This window comes from Tamandua tetradactyla, chromosome 22, assembly GCF_023851605.1.
Source record: "Tamandua tetradactyla isolate mTamTet1 chromosome 22, mTamTet1.pri, whole genome shotgun sequence".
NCBI lineage: Eukaryota > Metazoa > Chordata > Mammalia > Pilosa > Myrmecophagidae > Tamandua > Tamandua tetradactyla.
Window position 1 is genome coordinate 4,595,521 of NC_135348.1, and position 19,483 is coordinate 4,615,003.

Here is a 19,483-nt window from a genome sequence, read left to right on the forward strand (position 1 = left end):
TATGTGTAACTTGTCTCTTCCAAAAATGTTAATTGTATAAAAATGATTAGAAAAATATCTTCTATTTTATTAAAAATGGGTTATGGAGATAATATGTAGAAAATAGATGTCTGGAAAACTTTCTGTCTTTGTTACTTGATTTTGTCACTAAAACTCGTGAAATCTTCCCTCTGTAAAATGTGTTATTTTGCACACTGAAGAAACTTGCAAACAGATTTTTCCAATTTGTTAAAAATTTTTCAAGTGCAGAGTGTCAGATGTATTTGTTTTCATTTTGATCTGCATGTCTTCTTCAGTTCTGGGGAACTTCAGTAACCAAATACCAATATAAAATGAACTTAGAACCAAACCTTTGAAATTCTGAAACACAAAGTGTTAAGGGAATACGGTAAAATATAATGAATATTTTGTCTCTTTGCAATATTTTTATACTTATTGATTAAAATAATTAAAATTAAAATCAAGAAAAAAGAAATTTGAACCATTAGTAATAAGATCAAAAGATATTTTTTCTCATTTAATTTAATTTTAATTTTTATCCCATTAAATTTCTATATAAAAACATGTTTACAGTGGAAAATATATTGGTAGAGTATTATGTTATATAATATTTAAATGCACAAGTATGCTTATTTGATGACACACTTTTAAAAATCACCAATGCATGCACTGTCTAAAGTTTGGAGACTATCGAACAGATATTGGTCAAATTCTAAATTTGTTTTGAAAATTGATGACTATTTTCTTTAATATGTGTATTCTCATTTATTTCTAGACCATTAATGATGGGACTACCTTCTAAAACCTTCTGTAAGGTTTAAACTTTAAAGAATAGTCTTTGACTTCACATTTATAAAAATATAATACTTTAGGGATAAATTGAAGTATCACCTCTGCCTTTTACCCCTCCTCCTGCATTGTACTTCTTTGTCTGAGCTTTCGCAGCTTGGTCCTTACTTTTATTTTGTGACATGCATCAAATTATTTTAAATGTTTCTCTCCCCTATAGACTGCAAATTCTTCAAAGTCAAAGATTGCCTTTGTTTACTTTTCTTACCTAGGTCCCAGATTCTTCGGTTGCTAAACATATCGCATCTCTAACTTTAAAACACCATGAAAATATCCCCAGTTCGATCAGTCTTTCTAATGAGAGTAATAATAGGTCCATAGTGCTCATATGTACCTGGTATACCCTCAGCACTTTGCATTTACTGACTGACTTACTGTTCACAACAGCCCTTTGGAGTTGTTATTACTGTCTCCATTTTATTCTGTGAGCCACAGAAAAGCTTAGAGACTTTCCATGATGATGTTTTTTTTTTTTTTAATTTAGTGAAGGAACTAAGGTTTCAAGTTTGGTTTCATAATCCATGCTCATAAGCGCGATGTGTGCTGCCTGCCAATGATTCTCCTCTAAGGCACAGCTTCAAGAGAGGATGCTGCATATACCTGAGACCCATGGTTTCTTTCCATCTGCCCAAGAGAATGTTTCTTATACATGAGGTATAAATAAGAGTGCAGCATAGCTACACATCTGAGGGATGAAATGAGCATTGAAGGGTTAGAAGGAGGGAGGTTCTTTCATATGCAGAGAGCTTTCAGATTGGGAAGGAAGACAGACTATAAAACCTGAGCCCACTGGTCATTAGTTGGACAACCACTGGCAAAACAGAATCCCAGTTCCCTTTTTCAGTTAAATGTGGGTATTAACATAACAAATGGGTTGTGTTATGGCCATATAAAATGATATCTGTGGTAAGGCTTGCTGAAGAGAAAAGTACCTTATGAATGCTGCCAAGCAGGAAACTTTCATACAAATTATTCTGTTATTTAAAAATCTTTGTTCTTATTTTCCTGTTATTCTAACAATTGAATGAGATCTTTTGTTGCTTTGCTGTTTTTCTTGTTATCTGCCTTGAGCCAGTTTATCTTTAACAATTTTAAGGACCTAAACACAGTTCCATATTAAGCGGCATGCAAAACAGCCTAACTGTTGTTATCACACAAATTTAACATATGAAAGGGAGAATAAGAAACATCCAAGAAACCTTACTGCTTGATTATCAGTTTAATGATTAATGATAGCTCTTTTGCAATATAGATATTAGAATCACTGGTCAGTACATGGAGAAATTTAAATGAAACTGCTGGTATTCGTTTGAAGACTACTTTAAAAGATAAAAAGATTCAATTGTCCCAAAACCACAGAGTCTAGGGTTAGTCATTCTAAATTTGTACAGTTACTCAAAGTTATTAGCAAGAATTCAGACTACTTAATTTTCTCCTTCTGTGTACCTAAGCCTTTTCCTTCTTATGTGTTTTGTTTCATGGCCTCAGAAATTGCTTTGGAAACTCCATCCTTAATATTCTGTGACAGCAGTCAAAGAAAGAAGAAAGAGGAAGTGAAAGCTTCTTGTGTGACTGTCTCTTTTGACAAAATGCAGCATTTTTCTCATAAATCACCTACCATATTAGCCTCTACATAGACTCAAGTATGACACAAGGCCACTTTTCGCAGCTGAAAAGGCTGGGGCACTTAGTATTTGCCCAACAAAGGGAGAAGGTATTGGTTTGGGTTCCCAGCATTGCTCAACAGAGCTCGCTTCTCTGACAAGCGTTCTTTCCCAATATCAGAATGATACCACTGTTATCAGGCAGGAAGAAAGGGGAGAGGTCACTGATTCAGTGATACAGACAAGTTTAAATTGTATTATTTCAGTAATCCAAGCCAGTTTAAAATTTTAAGTAGGTGAATGCAGGCCAAGGTTTTAGAAGAGACTTGTATTAGTAAATTACCGAACATTTTAGTCAAATTATGAATTTCCTTATGTTCAGCCACCACTGTAGCTGGCTTTTTATTAATCTATGGAGAAGGGCATTACATTAGGAATTATGGCTTGGAAAATTCTCTAAGGATATTCAATGGTGCTTTGGAAAAAATGCTTTTAATATTGGGTAAAGATCATTTTATTGGAAAAAAATCTGTTTTATGTTATAAAATTTGAAAATAGATTAAAATAACTAACAAGAGAAAATACTTTTAAAAGGTGTGAACTTGTAGTATAAAAAGCTTAAAATTTAGGTGAGTGAAATAACTTCCTGGTGGCAATTTGCTTTCTGAGATATTTGCTTCAAGTAAATTCTAAATATTATAAATATTAGCAGAAAAACACATTTACCATGTCCAGAATGGTCCAAAAACAACAGCAAGAAAATACAAAGCTGCTTTTCCTTCTTTGTGTAGTTTTGGCTTTCTCATTAAGATAGCTATTAGTGTTATAACCACATATCAGATTGTTGGCTTTTTAATTTTATAGATGATTGAATACCATAATCAGTGGTCAAATGGAAAACCCTAAGAGTAGAAACATAGTCATCACCTATATTCAACAATTCTTTAAAATGCACACATTTATATCTTGAGTTTCTAAATAACTTTTTCATGGCTCATCATTTAGATAGATACTGAGTGAACAGAAGACTGTATAAGATGGTTCATCTGATGAAATAAAAATGAGGGTCTGAGGAAAGTACAGTATTTTCAAATTAATTGGATGTTGGCTTAGAAAATTAGATAATTGGCAACATAAATTTTAAATCTGACATCGCAACTCTTAGCTTCCCTGATAATTTCTGGACTACTTTTAAACCAATGGTTTCAGTTGAAAATATTTCTTTCAATTCTTATTTATTACAGGCAGTGAGTACAGACCCTGTCCCAGTTAAATTACACTATGACAAATCACACGACCAAGTTTGGGTGCTAAGCTGGGGCACCATGGAAAAGACTTCACCGACTCTACAGGTAAGAACATCTGAGCATATCAGAGAAAATAATGATCCTTAAGCCATCAGATGGCTTGTTGGCTATTTATGACTATCAGTGATACTCTTCCTCTGAAAACTGACTCTTCAATCACAACTAGATGGGCAGTGAAATTGGAAAAAAATGTTGATCAAGTCCTTTATTGAGTGCAGAAAATTTTAGATGATATCCATGAAATGTTATATTTACAAAGCATGCAATATTTATGAAGAATAACCCTGACAAAGGGATACCATCAGAAAAAAAAAGTCACATTTTGCTTTACAATAGTTTACTTCTAACTCTTTTTATGAGGATTTTCCCGTTTCAGTTTCTGCTTTTAAAACGTTTCTGGCAGTGGAGGTATGGGGCATGTGAACAAGTGAGATGACCAGAATTAAAAACGAGTGTCAAAGCAGATCTCCATTTTTCTTCAAAGCAATAGAATTTTATTATCTGAGCATTTCCTTCTGTCTAATTGGGAAATCCATGGTGTCATTTTTTGTGGAATTTGCTTCTGCTGTCAAGCTGTTTTTGTGAAACTTGAGAGATAATAGAAAAAAAAATGCATGGATTTTCACAATGACCCTTTGGCACACTCTATAGATTTCTGGAATTACAAGTTTGAGAGGAAATGGAGAAGGATTTAAGACAAAATGTTTGCCCCTGTAAATGTGGTTTATACTATTGTTTAAACTACCTGGAGATACTGCCTCCTTGGCTATAACTCTGCTTTCCAAATCTTGAATTATTAACCTCTGACCAGATTGCAATTAAGTCTGTCGAATGCAACCTTTAAAAAAGAAATAAATCAGCATTCACTACCAATATCTTTAATGATTGAGGTAATTTCTGTATTGCAATATTTAGAATATTTAGCTTATAGGTAATATGTCTATTGAGATCAAATATTTTAAAAGAACTATCTGAATAATAATTTTATATCTCACTAGAAATCTGTCATTTGAAACGTTCAAATATAATACAGTAGACCTTTTCAGTGATCCAGTGATCTGTTGTTGAAAATCAGCCCATGCTAAAACTTGATGAGGTAAACAAAAAATAAATACGACCTTTTTATCACTCACAAGTCTGTGGTTTGGGAAGGTGGGACGTTCTCCTGAAGTCTTACCTAGGATCACTTACATGGCAGTAGGCATATAAATGGACATAAGGGCACAAAATGGCTTCACTTCCATGCCAGGGACATATCAGCAGTGGTCAGCAGTTGCCTCGGGTCTCTTGAATGTGACTGAGGAAACTCTAAACTGGCACATTCACAGCATGGCAGCTTCAGATTTCAAAAGACAGAGTGGAATTGCAAGGCCGGTTTCATCTGGGTTCTAGAAATCTCACAAAGTAACTGCCATCACAGGCTCTTTATCCAAGCAAGTCACGCTGTCTGCCAGACTCGGGAGGGGAGATAGAGTGAGCCTCTTCTTGGGTGGAGCAGAACCTTTGTTATAATGATCCACACAATGTGGTAAAAGGGCTTCATTATTTGATATTCTGTATTTAAGTGTAATCTTGACTAGTTAAATAAAACAGTTGAACATGTGCCAATTTAAAAATGTATATAAATTCTTTTAGTACCTTTAGCTTTGTAAAGAAGACAGTTTACAAAGACTTTCTTAAGTTCTTAAAAAAAAAGTAATATATTTTCAAAATATGAACTTCAGTATTGTGTCATCTCTCCTTCTCTCTCTTGGTAAATGGGATGTAGATAGATGAATAACTTTCCCAGGGTTATAATATTTTCACTTAGCAGTTTAGGTACACTCTTCTGGATCATATAGAAAAAAAAAAAAACGAAACTAGATTTTCTAGTAGTTGCAAGTAACATCCCATATATTATCCATATTTTTTTTCTGAATGTTTAATAAAAATTAAGCTAATGGGATTTACAACTTATTTTTTTAATACTTGCTGTATGGGAGTCAATCGTAAGGTGTTCCTGAAAACATAAAATACAATGTAGGTTGAGAATTATCTTTAAAATAATACATAAAAGAAGGTTATTTATCTATGGTTTGTATATATGGTTGATAGATTGACAGATCGATAGATAAACAGATAAACATGGGGTCTCTGGATCAAAGAACGAACCACTTAGTACTTAAGGAGCAGGCTAGTGCCCATTCCTTAGCCTCAATCCCCAGGAAGTGATGTGGTAAGGAGCTGAATATTACCTAAGCATGCAAGATGGTGGCACTACAGGAATTGGACCTAAGATTATGAGTTTAAATTTTGTAAGCTGCTTGCACATTGTCATCCTTTTCTCTGGAGAGAGGGAAATCTTTGCTCTGGAATGAATGCAAATCTTCTCCTAGGAGAGGAGGAACGTGTCTGAAACCTGGGATATAAACTAATAGCTGTGTAGAGATAAGTCTTTAAATCTCTCCAGTAAACCGTCTCTAGCTTTCAATGAATTTTTGCTATGCAATCATCCTTTAATCAAGTCTGCCACTGCCCTTTGCTCATAAAGCCCAGGCTGTGCAGAAATGTGAAAATATGCAGGAATAGCTGTCTCCCAACAGGATTATCAGGAAGTCTCCTGACAAAGAAATGGAATTTAAGATATGTTTGAAAACAGAAACGAATTTTCCTTTGGAGACATTGTATACACTAAAATCAGAAATATGTATCAGCTTTTATTTTGGCTGTAATATCCCTGTGCCTTATTAGTGGGACTATTAGACTGGAAAGAGATGGATGCTAGATTAAGACTAGGAAATTAACACATCTGTCCCAAAACATAATTTATATGTGTTTCTATTTTATACTGATATCCATTGGCCCTTGAAGGTGCAAGGGCATTTTCTCACGGATCTGCAAGTTCTACTTAAATTACCATTTTGTGCATTCATTTGGGTACAATCCAATCTAAATATCTTTGCCCATGATAAAACAAAATACATATTTTCTGTGATAATATATTATTAATTAACAAAAGTCATAAACTGTCATCATTTTGAGTTTGCCAGGCAGTGATTTTCTCATTATTGTCCACACATGAGTTCTCAAAGATTTATCATGGATAATTTAATTTTTTTTTTAAAGTCTTCCATGGAGCAGGCCATGGTGGCTCAACAGGCAGAGTTCTCTCGCCTGCCATGCCGGAGACCCGGGTTCAATTCCCAGTGCCTGCCTATGCAAAAAATAAAATAAAATAAAATTTTAAAAGTCTTCAAGGTATTATGAAAGTGTGAGAAATGCTGTTCTAAAATCATGGTGAGTTTTTAAACCACATAGTATAGAATTGATATATCTTTTGCAGAGCCCAACAATGAGGAGAGAAAATAACCCTGAGAAACAACATTATCTTGTTTATGGTCAGGGAAGTAGGATCCATGCATTTAGTTTGCTGGCCATAGGTAGAAAATATTAAAAAGGGAAAAAATGAAGGCGAGAAGGCCCTTTACAAGGCTAAAACAGCACAATGAGTGTGCAACCAGGACAATAGAAAGCACGGGAAGTTACGAGAAATCTGAAGGAAACATTCATAGAATTTAATGTAAGATATGGGAAATAAAAGAGTTTAAATGTAGTGATCTTTTCTTTAAGGGACTACAAAAGTTTAAACCCAGTTAATGTGGCAATGGGGCATGTTGGCTTTTAGTGGTGGAAGGCATGACCTATGGAGAGATAGCATGACGATTTCACTGGGGATGAACCAGGGGTTGTTGCAAGATAGAACTCTCTGTAAGATTGGGATTATGGTGCCTCCATTATGGCACTGTGTGAATGCTCAGTAGGGAAATGCCTGTAAACTACTTTGAACACTTAATGGCACATTTGCTCCTAGTAAATAATATTGCTACTGTTATGCAATTAATAATATAATTATTATTTCAAATGCATGTAAATGTATTTTGAGAGGAATACACTTCTTTAAGACAATGAAAAGGCAGGGAGAGTTGACTCCTCATTATTCTGATTTATCGATATTAAATTCATATAGATAACAGTGACTAAAATTTAGTGACAACTTTTTCACTGATATTCTTTATTAATAAAATATGTGCAGCATCTTTAAAACTTCTAAATAAAATATTTTTGGTTCTCTGCTCTTCTGGGCATTTAGTAGTCCCCTTTCAGTTAGTTGGGGGCTCTGTGATTAGTTCTGGGCCATGAGTCCCAGTGTGAGTGGAAACATTCAAGATTTATGGCGCTCCTTCAGGCTGAGTTTCTCAGTGAAAACAGTGAGTGGTAACCTTGACAAACCACTCTGGGAAAGTAACGTGTGGAAGTGAAATCATTGTTTCCTAAGCCACTAAGACTTAAAGGTTTATTTATTTTTTCTTTTGATGTGTTTTGTTTTTAACTGCATCATAACACATCGTATCTTCCCTGTTACAAAAATTTGAACTAAGAGAACAATTTCCAGTGGAATGCAATAAGAGTATAGTCATTTGAATGAAGCAAAATTGGCCTTTCAGAAAAAAAAAAAAACAAAAAAATAACTAAAAGCTTATTTATTTCTGTCATAAAAAACAAAGAGTGCCACTCAGGTTTTCTTTCTTTCTTTCTTTTTTTCCTTGCATGGGCAGGCACCAGGAATCAAACCCAGGTCTCCAGCATGGCAGGCGAGAACTCTGCCTGCTGAGCCACTGTGACCCACTCTAGACACTTACTTTTGAAGGAGGAAACTCTGTTGAACATAAAATCATCCAAAAGGAAATCTAGTTTGGTGGCCATAAGTAGAAAATACTAAAAGGCAAAAAAGTGAAGGCAGGAAGACCCTTTTACAAGGCCAAAACAGCATAATGGGTGTGCAGCCAGGTCAATAGAAAACACGGAAAGTTACGAGAAATCTGAAGGAAGCTTTCATAGAATTTAGTGTAGGATATGAGAAATAAAAGAGTTTAAATGTACTGATCTTTTCTTTAATGGTCTACAAAAATTTAAAACCCATTCGTGTTGAACAGTTAGAAAGAAGAAACTTATATAATTAAATCTTTCTTATCTAAATCAGTTATGTTAAATCCTATAGGAAAAGGCAGAATTCTCACCTGCCATGCCCGAGACTCAGGTTTGATTCCCAGAGCCTGCCCATGCCAAAAAAAAGAAAAAAAAAAAAAATCTTATAGGAAAAGAAAGTTATCTATTCTAAGATTCTTAAATACTGAAATAGGTCATATGATTTATTTTGGAGGTTTCAATCTTAGGTTGCCAGATCTGTTCTATAGGAAGGCTTTTGTCACTAATATTTCATTTACATATCTTATACAGTTATGTTTTTTTTTTCTTTTTGTATGGCAAGGTTAACGTTTTTATTATACAGCCTATATCCATATTTATTTTATATTTTATGCATAAATTATTTATGGGTAATCTTTTTCTTATTCTTTATTTCTTTGCAGAAATAGGAGTTTCTTTATTGAATTAATAAAATAATTACAGGACTCGGTTTGTTATTTAAAATACCAATTTTGAGAATGACAACTGAGTCTATGGAAAGAACTACCAGAAAGAGATTTATTTTATCTCTAAATAAAATTAAAGCTCACATTATTCAGCTAGATGAGTGACTTAGAGAGGTCGGTAACACAATGTGTTCTGTTTAGGTCATAACTCTGGCCAGTAGCAATGTGCCTCATCACACAATCCACACACAGCCAGTGGGGAAGCAATTTGACAGAGTGGATGACTTTTTCATTCCCTCCACAACGCTCATAATCACCCATATAAGGTAAGTGCCAAGATGAGTGATCAACCTTTAGATTTTTAAAATTAGATCAACCTTCTAATTTTAATAGAGAAATATCTCCATGAAATCATGAAAAAAAAATTTTAGTTATAAAGCAAATGCATATATATAGGTGCACATGGCTTAACTTTGTTTCATCAGCTTGATGAAACCCGGTATTTTCTTAGTGATGCATTTCCCATCACATATTTCTTCCTATGGCTAATAAAGCGATGAAGTTATAAAGATGCCATTGTATTTGATATGAATTTAATGGGTAATATTTTTGCAAATTTCCTTAAGGTTCTTCTTATTAGACTCTTGCAAAACTGAATTTTTCTGAATCATTTCTTAAATAGTGAGAATATTCTTAACATAGCATTTAATGAGTGGAGCATGATGAAAATCCACTGTTGTAGAAGTCTGTTCATTGTGTCCATAACAGTCCTGAATCATTTTGTGCTCCTGTTTCAAATTAATATAAAATTTGGTTAGAAATACAGTAAGTTGAAATGAAATGTTTGTGGTTTGTTTCTTATGGGAGAAAACATGGTGTTTCATGTCTCTCCATGTATTACAAGAGGTGACAAATGTAACATTAGCTTCTGGTGACATCACTCCAAAGTTTTATGGAAGCTTTTTTAGGACTACTTAGAAGAAGGACGATTTTGATACATCTCAATTTCTAGCATCATATATCTCAAAAATTCTTTGAAACATTCAAAAATTGGATTGTGAGAATTTGGAAATGTTGCAAAATTCAACTTGCAAAATAAAAATAGAGATTAATAAACCATAATTGTAGCTCGCAGTCAAAGATATCATAAACTCTTCCTTATTCAGCCAAGTATATGTTTCCATTTTAACATGTATAATTATCAAATAATTGACCATTATATTTGGAATGCCTAGTATATATTCAGCAAAGGAATGTTTAAAGAAACAAAATTCTTTCACACTTATTACATGTTCTTTTGGAAAATAGGTTGCTTGAAACTACAAAATATTTGAAAAATATTTACATCAAAGTTGTAATTTTTGAGGTCTTTGCTAAAAGTTCTGTAATAGCTCAGAGGCCAAAGAATCAGAGTGTGAATTTAAAATGGGTATCACTTGACACGGAACCTAAAGAATATAAAAAGTGTGTATACTTATATGATGAGAACAAATTTTTGGTTAATTGGTATTGACTGTTTTGATTAATTAATATCGCTTTGTAACTTTCAATGATTATTTTTAAGTTGTTGATAATTTGTTCCTAATGAATAATTGAATATGTAACCTTTGGTTTTATGTATCCCATTCTCTCTCTTCTATCACTGTGTTTAATGTACATTATTCTTTTTGCTGATTCTTTTTAAAAGACATACTATTAATATTATTTAATGGAACAAAACTCTGGGGTCTATGACACTATTTGTTAACACTGTGTAGTCTGTTTTTTCCCCACAACATGGAAATTATAATTATATTAAAATAGTTACCAGGCACAAGAGTATAGATTTTGGCTGGATGCAGTAAGTTCTACATGTAATTCTGTATTCATATATAATTCATATAGTATAATGATATACCATCTCTTTAGGCTTTTAGTGATTACTACATACCTGGACTTGGAGCTGATAATTAATAACTGTCAGAGCACTGATTGAAGCAATGTGAACAAATACATGGCAAGATTTTATTTTAATTATTTCTATATATTATGAGAGAAACTAAGAAGTACACTTGGGAGTATTTTTAACCAGTTTTATCCCTTTTAGGGATTTATACTGAAAGGCATGGGTGTTTTGCCAATACTTATAAAAATACTAAGTTAAATTATAATAGTACTACCACATATAGATTCCCATTTTAATTAATGCAAATGATCAGCAAATTTCCTAAATAGCATCTCAGAATAATTATTCATATTGTTTCAGTGAATGGTAAGTAAAAAAATTAACATGCATTTCTGAAAAAAAATTGTTAAACATACTTTACATTTTTAGCATAGTAAGGATTTATTGTGTATAAGGAACATTTAAGGGAAGCATGTGATCTTTTTCCTACCAATTTCATGTAACATTTCTAATCAAACTTGGCATCAGTTTAACTATAAGTTGCTGACATTGAATATTTTAAGAATGGTGTTTTTTCAGAGTTTGGACTACTTTCTGACTGTTGTGCTTAATAGATATTTCTATGTCGCAGGTGGTGAATCTGTCAGATAATATGTTCTTAATTAATATTAATTTCTTGTTCTGCCCTGATCACAATAATATGCTTATCTTTCAGACTGATACTTCCTTATTTTGAATAATTTATAGCTCCAATCCTGGGAAGCTCCTGGACAAGTTCCAGGTTTTTGTATCTTCTAGGCCTGTTTTAGTTTCATAGACTGCTTAGATACTAAGAAATGGGTTGCCTTAAAGTAATGGGAATTTATTAACTTACAGTTTGAGGTCAAGAAAATGTCCATATCTAGTAATCATCAAGGCGATACTTTCTTCTAGAAGACCTGCTGCCAGCAATCCTTTGTTCCTCTACCACGGTGCAAGGCACATGGTGGCATCTGTTGGTCTCTTGCTTCTCTTCCAGATTTCATTACCTTTAGCTTATTGCTGAAGCTTTTTTCTGGGGCTTTCTCTCTCTCTCTCTCTCTCTCTCTCTCTCTCTCTCTCTCTCTCTCTCTCTCTTCATCCCATTTATAAAGGACTCCAGTAAGAAAACTAAGATCCAACCCAAACAGGGTCCCACCCTAACTGAAGTAACCTCATCAAAGGCCCTACTTACAATGGGACCACACCCGTAGGAATGGATTAGGTGTTGAAATGTGCTTTTCTGGCGTGCATACAACTTCAAACCACCACAGTTCTAAAAACTTGTAGGCATGTATTTCATGGTTCTCATGGGAATGGAAGTAATGAAGGAAGAAACTGCTACTCTATATCCTCAAACAGATTGCCTGGTACAGAGTGGCAAACGACATTTTCTATGGATTTTCAGTGTTTGAACACAATACCAGACATACAGCAAGTGCTGCGTCAAGTATACGTGAATTGCATGGATGCAGTAAGCAGTAGTAGCAGCTTCCATCTCCTCTCAGACAGAGCTTTACCCCAGCAGCACCATTTACCCTTAGCTAGTGTGACCTTAGCTAATTTACTTCAGTTCTTTCCCAGGACTTTTGGAATAAAGCAAAGTTTTTGTATTAATTTGTCCAAAAATAGTTGTCATTCAGATGATTCATCATCTGCACTGGTACAGTCAAGCCTGTCATTAATCACAATTTGGGTAAAAAAAATCCTTATTTTTCAGTGGCTTGACTCTTGTTGTTTTCCTCCTGTTTTATCTCTGTGCCTAAAATTCTCAAGCTTTTTTCCAGTCTTTAAGGTAAATAAGGACTGAGGAATTTAAAAATACCAAAGTATTTTTATAGAATCAGTATTAATAGATTTACAAGGCAAAATTCTATGGTTTAAAATCTAATCAATTTTCACAAAAATTGGGAATTGTTCACCCAGTTTGAAAATCTGAATGCACAGAAAATTCTTGCAAGGTCTCTTTAGGTCCCTTTTTGTATTGCCTTAGGAAGTTGAACTCCAGTGAGTTAATTTTCATTTTCAGAGTTTCTTGGAGTGAAGGATTGGTGCATCCACCTACTCCTGAGCTGAATTTCATCCCGTCACTGAATGATACAGCCTATGCCTTAGAAAGTCATTGTTAATTTGTCCTAAAGAGTAAGAACTTATAAGTTGAAATATCTCTGTTGGGTTTTTATTTACAAGTTTCTTATGCCATAGAAATAGGAATTCTAGGTGAGTCCTAGGCTGGAGATAAATCATATGCGCTAATGCCACACTCTGTTAGATTTAAATCAAAGTATTCTGTAAACTCTTGAGTTCTGACTTTTGAGACAAGCTTGTGCCCCTGCCTTTGTCCTTCATGAAGACGACTGCTTGTCCAGGAGATAATGCAAAACAACTCCAGGCCAGCATGCAAGCATCCTCTAGGAGATGTGCAAGTCAGACCTAATTATGAATACTGTTTAGTTTAAGCTAAATTAGAACAGCTGGAAGATGAAGGAGGATTTCTTTATTTTTCTCTCCCAAATAGTTCCAGCTTTTTGTTGAGCCTCAGAAAGGCACTGACTGTACTTACTGATGAAAGTTTATTTTTTAAGTGTTAATACAACTCCGTAGTAGGTTATTTTCAACACGTACGAGTGTGAGTTGGTGAAATTTTCCCCTAATTGTTGAGGGAAAATTTTGATAATTTGGAATTTAGTTAATGGCGCAGAGATGCGTTTCTAAAGCTTATTGGATTTGTGTTGATTTAAATCATCCCATACGTTTACATATGTTTAAAGTAATAATAAAATAATTAATGCCTTATGTTCTGTGAAGTTACACAAAAATAGATCCATTGACTATTTAATAAATGATGTATTTTTTATATTGGTGATTCATTACACATTTCACTTAACTGGCAAGAGTTTAGTAGACACTGAGTTTCATATATACAGTTTAAGAATTTTTCAGGAAGAATTATTAAATTATGAATTATAATTCTAAAGTTGATGAGATTCTGCAGTGGAAAAGGAGTATATTTTGTAAATGACATGGGAAATACAAAGTCGTAATATAAAGAATATCAATTTGGATTTTTGCCTACCTCTATATTCAAAAATATACAGATAGTTAAGAAAGAGAAACTGTTAAAAATGAACACATGTAATTCACAGAAGAATCCATTCTATCCATTTAAAGTGATTAAAGTTGAAATGATAATTCGTTATATTTTTAAATAAAAAATGGTCCACAAATGTAAAGGACAATATTTCATTATTCCACTCAAACTTTCTATTCAAAGAATTAATTTGTTATATACAACCATATTGTTTAATACAATAGAAATCCCACATTACTACATATAATTAGATATATTTGAATATTTTTATGGTATGACTAATTCATGGGGGATTAAATATTTAGTTGTTATCAATCTTTCAAAATTAGCCAAAAAATTAGAAAGTAATTTTAAAATAAGTATTATTTTCAAGAAACAGTTCTTTTTGATGGTCATGTTAAAAGCAACTAAATCTCATAAAGGATGTTTACTTACATGATTGTGTTTTATTTTTGGTACTATTCTGAAAGGAAAATTTTAAATGCTTAATCCTAGCCATGTTATTATATGTAAGCATTATAGCTTGCTGTGGAGGTACTACTGGAATTTGCATACAAGAAGTAAAAAAAGTAGATTTGTCAATGATTTATCTATCATGTTTTCTTTATGTCTGAGTAAATTTGGATTGGAGACTGCGTAAAATTAGAATGATGACTGAGAAAATAAGAGAGGCTAATGAGGCAGTAGAATTCTAAGCAATAAATAATGGAAGTCTCATGCAAGACCCCTTCAAAGGACTTCACTGATTCTTCCCAAGATTGGCTTTTCTTTTTTAGTTTTTGGGAGACAAAAGTGAGAACAACTTGGAGAAATGCAATGCAGATCAGGAGATGCGATAAAGCATAGTGTAGGATGCCGAAAAGGCCAGAATGCAGAATCCATACCAAATTCCAAAATTAGTAAATGTCATACTTAGAGCATTGACTTCTCACGAATGAGAAATTGCTGTAAGGAAAGGAGGAGGATAATATAAATATTTTCACCTACATTACAAGGGCAGAATTAACATCTAAGTTATTTGTGGATAAAGCAGAAATTCTTTTGAGATTTCACTAACTAAAATAGTACCTTTGACACAGTTTGAACAGTTGCCACGTGATGAAAAGAAGATTTTACTTTCTGAAAAATGAAACAAAATAAAAATACCTTCTGAACTTTTAAAGATATATTTACATGCTCTCCTTTGTAAACCTGCACTGTATGCCTTTTCCTTTCATCGTTCCTCTCCAAGACAGAGTGCAACTGAAGCCACATTTAGCCCTAACCAGTTAAAAAACACTGATGTCAATTGGTATAAGGAGAACTGAAGGTAAATACAAGAGGACAATTTTCTCTGAATTATGTTTCTCCCTGCAGGACTAGTCCTGGAAGTAGACAGGAAATGTAGGAACTCACTTGATGCTGTTTGAGATGTGTTGAAAGGCTTGCCTACCCTGGGAAATTCCCCCAACCATTTGATCCTACTGACTAGAATTTCAAACCACTTTTTCCATGTCTGGGTTACATTTCTCTAGAAATTTATCTTTTAAGGTTTGCCTACTTTAATTGGATCGGTTAGAAATTATCTTTATTATTGTCATTTTTATTTATGGGATGATCCATTGATTACACAGTCTCTGAAAATTAATGATTGAACTTGAGAGGTTGCGTGTGTGTTTGCATGTACCTGTGTGGTTTTTACCTGCTGAGCAATACGATGAATAGAGCAGATCTATAAATCACAGTGAAAGGGAGCTCTTGAAAGCAACAAACATTTCCAAAAAAAAAAGACTGAAAATGCCAGTTCCCACAATGTTCTCTTTCTCTGGACTTGTTCTGCTAACCAAACAAACGAAGAAGCCAAACAGTATTCCGAATGGTTCCTTTTAATGTTTCTCCCTTCCCCACCAAGGTGATTGATATTGGTCTTAAATGAGTATCTCAGACTGAGTAATTTAGGAATCGCTGGGAGAGGGGAACCTTAGAGTGCCTTTCAGTGTGGGTGGGGGAAAGCATTCCATTAAGGCCCTCAAAAACCTAATGAGTGCTAAGAGTGTTAGAGGGTTTGCGGTCACATGGGTCTGCAGGGGGCTAAGGCTTATTCTCTGTCAGTGCCATCATAATCCTTGCACAGCCAATGATTACGGGTCCACTGCAAGTGATTAAGTAAACTGAAATAACAAGCAGCGGGCACCACTCTTGCATTCTGGAGAGAGGTCTGAAGCATGCCTTTAGTGTCATAAATTATAGCAAAAAATGAATTAAGACAGGATTGGATTTGATGTATGTTTCCTTAAAGCTCCTTCAGGGAAGAATAAACATACTTAGAAAGTTAAAATAAAGTATATCATTCTCTTCCATATTTTATCAAATCTGTTAAAATTATATACATATGGATTTATATATATATATGGCTAGGCATATATCAAGACAGCTCTACACTTGTGACTTGATTCATGGACAGGCCAAGGATGTGGAGCTGCAATTTCGGCACTAAAATTTTCTGATTACATTGCAATTTTAAAAAAATAATAAAAAATAGCTCCTGAGTTTTCTCAAAAGCAGCACAAAAGTTAGAGCCCTTGAACCAGCATACAATTATTTGACAATTACTCTCTTCAGGAAGTCCCTATCAAAACTCTCAACACCAAAAGCCAATTAAACTTCAAGTTTAGCATCTGGTCCGATTGAAAATAAAGCCTCACTTACACCTAACTCAACACTATAGAGCTAACAGGTCCCGGCTTCAATACAACAAAGTCTAGCCAACTTCCTTCTTCTGCTGATAAAACTGCCTGCAAACTGCTGGCCTCTAAGCAGCTTTCAGATTGCTTTTCTTGCTGCAGCCATCTTGATTTCCTAAATAAAATGCTGTCAACTGCACCTTGACTCGGATTTGTTTATTGACAAGTCTGGAGGTTCCACTGCAATATGGAAGGTGCCTCCCTGAGCACCTTTTCTTCAAAGACTGGTTTGCACATAAAGATCTTACAAAATTCACAATTCAGTGTATACGTGTGTGTGTGTATTTTTACTCCATTAACCTTTATATGATAATTGCTTCCACAAAGAGAAATCAACAAACAAAACAGTTTCTAAATATCAGAGGAGCAAGTACATTCCCTGTCCACATTCTCTCAAATAGTGAATATCTTTAACGTTTATAAGCTCAGAAACCATTACCATCCCTTTCCTCAATTCCTCTTAACTTCATCCCTCTCTTCCACCCTGCCTCCCATCACCGTCACACAGACACAAACACAAACACAAGCCTGAGATCGGGAGGTCCTGTTATCTCATGAGCTGCTTGTATTCTCAGGCTTCCTTCACTGCTGGAACACAGAATTACATCCACCAATTGTTTATTAAACACAAGCACTTTCTTCATCTTACTTTCTAATGGAGTAAACACACTATATCCTTCAAGCTTTCATCTGTAATGCCATTCTTCCTCTTTGTCTTTGTGATTACTGCTTTTGCTTTTATTTTCAGCAGTACTTTCAGCCTCTTTTAGCACATTAGTACAATCCACACAACACTGACTGAAAAAAGGCAGAAAACCACGTGTGCACTTATGGCAGGACTCTGTTCTACCAGAGCTGGTAAAAAAGCATCTAATCCTCAAAGTTGTGGAGCCAAATAGGCAAGCACACCTCTTTACAGATGGTATACCTAAGCAGGTAGCAGTTTGCATTTGCTTCATAATATTTTTGTTGTATGGGGAAACAAGGTTGGTTTTAAAGAGCAAACTACATTTGAAATACAGGGATATCATCAAAAGGAAAAAGGAAAAGATTTGTAAAGGTATTATTAGTAGAAGCTAAGGTCTAGAATTTAATAAAACCTCTAGTTGAATTCTGCAGTGATTCTTGCTGAAGAAATCAATGGAGCACTAATAACACATAATTTGGAAACTCTCTACATTGCAAAGTAAAATAGCTCTTGCTGCTTCTCTCAAAGGTCCTTATACTAACCCATCAAGGTGTTCAGTACAACACTAAGCCTTAAAAAAATATATATATTTAAAAGGAAAAAAAAGTGTGGGCAATGGTGGCTCAATGGCAGAATTCTCGCCTGCAATGCCAAAAACCCAGATTCGATTCCCAGAGCCCATGCCAAAATATATATATATATATATTTAAAAACATAAAGCAAAAATAAACACTGAGCCTTCTTTTTAACAGAACCAGCATTTTACATATATATGTAGTGACTTTCTAGGTATTTTTTCCTTTGTCACATGTTATTTAATCTAGAAATGATAACACAAACATATTTTACACTAAATGAGTGAATGATGTGGTTGCATAGATTACTTAGTTATGTTTGCTCATATTAAAAACTCTCAGATAATAGTTACTATGTGTAAAGAAACACATCAGAAGTTAGATACCTTGAAGTACAATGAAGCAGAACTCATTGCTGTGAAGACTTAAGCAATTTCTTGAAATGAATTGAATGTATTGTAATGAATAGCCTATTTTATACGTACATTTAGCAGAGTAGACTGTTGTATTTTAATCAGGTATATAAAGTATTTTATAAAGCATTAACTGGTCTCATAAAAATTGCGTAAAGAAAAGAATAATATATATTAAGGTTTCTAATTCTTCAGATCATTAGGTGGATATATTATTTTTCGGTTGAAGAGGGTACATGATATAATTTACCAATAGTATATTATTATGTGAATTTATGACATTTTCCTTGGTGAAATTTTTTGTTAAAATTTTTCAACTTTAGAGAAGTCTCATAGCATAACAAAACCTCCCTTTGGAATAAAAGACTCCTATTATGAATCATCAAAGCAACACTATTAAGTAAATGCCATCCTTGAGAACACAGGTATAAATTAGTGATAACAGTCAAAAGGATATTTTGGAAATTTTCCATTAATCCTTGCTAAATGCTTATTTTATATAAGCATCATATTCAATTTTGTTTAATCACAAAATCAAGGTTAGATATAAAATTTATGTGAGGGTGGGGGTGGCTCTTGGGTGGTCAAAAGTGGTAGCAACTGATATTTCTCCTTTGAATGATCCGAGGCAATAAAAATTATTTACTGAGAATCCAGTTGAGTTACTATTTTGTGCCATTTGAATTTTGTTGCAATTCTGCAAATGTAGTCTCACTGTAGCAATCCACATAAGGAAAAGGAATAATTTGTTATAGTGATTCAATTAGAGAGTATATAAACACAAACATATTCCCTCTTTTTCATTCTCTCGTTTGCTTTCCTTTTTTAGAAAATAAATCATGCAGAAAAAATATCAAGTTTTAAAGATCTTAAATTTGGTTCAAGTAAAAATGTAGTATATGAAAAGAACATCAGGGAG

The 19,483-nt window shown here is 33.9% G+C and overlaps 1 protein-coding gene across 9 annotated transcripts in view; it reads left to right on the top strand.

The window, feature by feature from the left end:
• Positions 1–19,483, top strand: part of FSTL5 (follistatin like 5) — an 875,733-nt gene that overhangs the window by 770,873 nt on the left and 85,377 nt on the right. For all 9 annotated transcript variants that reach the window (XM_077139637.1, XM_077139631.1, XM_077139629.1 and 6 more), the window contains 2 exons: positions 3,698–3,805; positions 9,373–9,497. In XM_077139637.1, coding sequence (XP_076995752.1) covers positions 3,698–3,805; positions 9,373–9,497 — 233 coding nt within the window. The remainder of the gene's footprint in view (positions 1–3,697; positions 3,806–9,372; positions 9,498–19,483) is intronic.